Source organism: Piliocolobus tephrosceles, unplaced genomic scaffold (genome assembly GCF_002776525.5).
Source record: "Piliocolobus tephrosceles isolate RC106 unplaced genomic scaffold, ASM277652v3 unscaffolded_33746, whole genome shotgun sequence".
Lineage (NCBI taxonomy): Eukaryota > Metazoa > Chordata > Mammalia > Primates > Cercopithecidae > Piliocolobus > Piliocolobus tephrosceles.
This window is the reverse complement of record NW_022317361.1, coordinates 1-3,753: the sequence shown is the minus strand read 5'-3', so window position 1 is coordinate 3,753 and position 3,753 is coordinate 1. Positions and strand designations below refer to the sequence as shown.

At 52.5% G+C, this 3,753-nt stretch overlaps 1 protein-coding gene across 1 annotated transcript; it reads left to right on the top strand.

Moving 5' to 3' along the window:
* The first annotated feature begins 20 nt into the window (after positions 1-20).
* LOC113222708 (villin-like protein) lies at positions 21-3,629 on the top strand. Its single transcript, XM_026452331.1, has 3 exons — positions 21-152; positions 690-822; positions 3,217-3,629. The coding sequence occupies exons 2-3, from the start codon at positions 711-713 to the stop codon at positions 3,552-3,554; spliced, it is 450 nt and encodes a 149-aa protein (XP_026308116.1). The 5' UTR covers positions 21-152; positions 690-710; the 3' UTR covers positions 3,555-3,629.
* Positions 3,630-3,753: the final 124 nt, after the last annotated feature.

Genomic DNA, 3,753 nt, shown 5'->3' with positions numbered 1-3,753 from the left:
GGGCTGGGAAGTTCCAGGGCAGGGGTCCCTATAAACCTGGCCTGCTCTGACCCCTGCAGGTCCTAGGCCCCAAGCCTGCTCTGAAGGAGGGCAACCCCGAGGAAGACCTCACAGCTGACAAGGCAAATGCCCAGGCCGCAGCTCTGTATAAGGTGGGCCCCACAAGCCTGCCGTGGGACCCAGCAGCAGGGAGGGTGGGAGCCTGCACAGCACAGCTGTGTGCAAGCAGGGTGGAGGGGAGAAGGCAGGGGGAAGGTGGGGCTGGAACCGGGATGGGAGGTGGGGAGTTATACAGGACTGGGAGTGAGAGGAGGATGGGGAGTGGGCGGAAGGCAGGCCCTGCTGAGGAGATGAGTGCACCTCACTTCCAGCCCGTGCTTGGTGAAGGCTCGAAGCCAATGCTGAGCTTTTCTTTCTTGAATTCTGTGCATTTCTTTGTAATTTGGAATGCACCTAATTTCCAAATGGGTTCGGGGCCCCTGTGCTGCAGGAATTGGGGTGATGGGAGGGAGTGGGGCTGCCTGGAATTTGCTTTTCAGGTCTTCACTCTCCTGTCTGCTCCTGGGACCTGGGCGGTGGGCAGTGGGGCAGAGTGGGAGGGAGCAAGCGAGGGCCAGCCTCCCCCTCCTCAGGCTGAGGTGAGGGCTGGTGTGTTGGGGGTGAGATCAGGCACTGTCCATCTTCCTTAGGTCTCTGATGCCACTGGACAGATGAACCTGACCAAGGTGGCCGACTCCAGCCCCTTTGCCCTTGAACTGCTGATATCTGATGACTGCTTCGTGCTGGACAACGGGCTCTGTGGCAAGATCTATATCTGGAAGGGTACGTGGCTCCTCTGTAACAGCCTGAGATGCCTGTAGCTTCTCTGACCTGGGCAGGCTTCCCTTTGCAGGGCTCAGCCTATCCAGATGCTTGTAAAAGACAGCCTCAGCGAGCCTGCATGCTTCTGGCTGGCCATTTTCTCTCTCTTTAAAAAATGTTTTTTAAAGATAGAGATGGGGTCTCTCTGTGTTGCCCAGGATGGTATCAAACTCTCGGGCTCCAGTGATCTTCACCTTGGCCTCCCAAAGTGCTGGGATTACAGGCTTGAGCCATGGCACAGGCATTGCTATTTTCTGTCTTTTTTTCTTTCTTTTTTTTTTTTTTTGAGACGGAGTCTCGCTCTGTCACCCAGGCTGGAGTGCAGTGGCACGATCTCAGCTCACTGCAATCTCCGCTTCCTGGGTTCAAGCGATTCTCCTGCCTTAGCCTCCCGAGTAGCTGGGACTACAGGTGCCCACCACCACGCCCGGCTAATTTTTTTATCTTTTCTAGTAGAGACAGGGTTTCACCACCAGGCTGGTCTCAAATTTCTAACCTCAAGTGGTCCACCTGCCTCGGCCTCCCAAAGTGCTGGGATTACAGACATGTGCCACTGCCTCGCCATTTTCTCTTTGCTGTTCCCACCTCCTAAATTCTAGACAATGACTCTGAAACTTCAGCCTCAGAATCACCTCAGGGCCTGTTTAGATGGCTGGGCTCCATCCCCAGGGATTCTGACTCATTAGGTCGGGAGTGGGGCAGAACGGGCATCTCTAACAAGTTTCCGGGTTACGTCTGTGCCACTGGCGCCAGGGACCACACTTTGAGAACCACTGCCCTAGCCGAGCTCTAGACCTTCGGGGCTTCTGGGATCCCTGATCCTGGGATTCTGCCTCAAGGTTTGACAGAAATGAATTTTAGACAAATTAAACATCATCTTATGCAGTGAGTGGTGAACCTGTAGAACTTGTTTTTCCGAGAGATTCTATCTTCTGGAAATAGAAACACTGTTGGGCAGAGCCTGTTCTACTTGGTTTGCCTGAAAATGAAACAAACTTGTTCTAAGTCTCTGTCTAGGGTCTGAGAATTTTCAGCAATAGCATTTGCTCAACACCCAGTTGTGGGGTCAACCAAGGCAGAGAAAATGCGAGACCCTAGCCTGGTCAGGAAGGCAGACAAGTAGGTGGGTATCTACAGATAGCTGCTACCAGGCATTTCATAGTATTGCTTCTGAAACTCAGCAGAGATGGAGGTGAAAGGAAGGAGCTGGGAGCAGCAAAAGTGGGAAGAGAGAGGCGTGCGTGTGCTGCAAGGCTGCCTTTTCTCTACTGCCAGAGGGCACATATCCCATAGAACCAATGCCAAGCAGAGGGGAGTTCCCAGACGCCCACAGAAGCATGTATAAACCGGAGCAAGGAACCCAACCACTATGGAAAGAGAAACCAGAGGAGAAACAGGAGACTTGGGAGGCCAGGAAGAGAAGGATCTCATGGGTAGGGGGGCAGCTAATCAGTTGACAGAGGAAGGAATCCAGCATATTAATTTCAGATACATTGTAGTTCATGGCATTTTACAGCCTGCCTAGAGAGCCAACCACATCATGGCATTGTTTCGGCATCATTTCCTTGGAAAAATGTCTGGCAACCTGGGCAACGTGGCAAAATATCACTTCTCTACAAAAAAACAAAAATTAGCTGAGTGTGGTGGTGTGCGCCTGTGGTCCCAGCTACACGGGAGGCTGTGGTGGGCGGATTGCTTGAGCCTGGGAGGTTGAGACTGTAGTGAGCTGTGATGGTGCCACTGCACTCCAGCCTGGGCGACAGAATGAGACTGTGTCTCAGAAAAAATAAAAATAAAAAAGCCCGGAATGAGCAGTTGGAGTTCTCAGGACTGCCAGCAGAAATGACTGGATTATGTGGGGTCTTCATTTTTGTAAGCACTTGGTTAGCATAACCGTTCGGCCAGTGTAGCCCTGCCGGCATTATGAGAGTAAGTTCACCTCTATAATAAGTTGTACCCTTTGTCTTATTTAGTTTTTCAGAAAAGGCTTGATGAACTCAAGAGGTGAGGGGTCCTGGGGGAAAAGGAGACCTGTAACCTCATAGTCTGATGCTAGGGTGAACACCTGTTCCTCTCCCTGAAATATTCAAGGGGCCCGGGTCAGAACAGATTTGCATGATCAGACCCAGGCAGAAGAGGGGCTTTCATCTACCTTGGTGCTGCTAGTGTGGGAAAATTCTTAAGGGACTGACTCCACATCTCCAAAGAGCCCCTCAGCATTCTTGAGATCCTTGGTCCATTTATTGTAAAAATTGCTGGCTCTTCTGTGGACTCCTTTAAATTTCCTCAAGAAAAATGGGATGGGGGCTAAAGAGGGTCCCTGCTCTTTTTTAAAATCTCCTTCCTATGATCCAGGGCGAAAAGCGGATGAGAAGGAGCGGCAGGCAGCCCTGCAAGTGGCCGAGGGCTTCATCTCGCGCATGCAGTACGCCCTGAACACTCAGGTGAGGAGATGCTCATGCCCCAGCCTCCTCCTAGGGCTCCTCCTGTGGCCCCTGACCCCTCAAATTGGCCAGGAAGGGCAAGAGCGCCTTGGGCACTGTCAGGAACAACCAGGCTTCCCTCTTAGACCCATCCAGTGGGAAAGCCCGTCTCAGTCCTTCAAAATGTCGAAATACTTGTTATTTTCAAAGAGGATGTTGGGCAGCACTCCCCTGGGCACACAGAGAACTGGGTGCTCCTGCTCTGGGTGATTGCCCCTGGCTGGTGCCACCCCTGCAGCCGCAGCACAGTGTCCACAAGTCCCGCAGGGAGCTGACAGGGCTCACCTACAGTTGGTGGCGTTTATTGAACTGTGCATCCACGTCCTTGAAGCAGTCTGTTGCTTCAGTCTGCGTCCCTGAAACTTGGTTCTCATCTCGTGGCTCATCCAGGGGAGCTTTCCTGGCCTGG

What these genes read in the sequence shown, in the direction of transcription:
- LOC113222708 (XM_026452331.1), top strand. Translation starts at nt 711, where the DNA reads ATGAACCTGACCAAGGTGGCCGACTCCAGCCCCTTTGCCCTTGAACTG. An exon ending in CAAGATCTATATCTGGAAGG is followed by an intron (nt 823 to 3,216) that starts GTACGTGGCTCC and finishes CCTATGATCCAG; the next exon opens with GGCGAAAAGCGGATGAGAAG.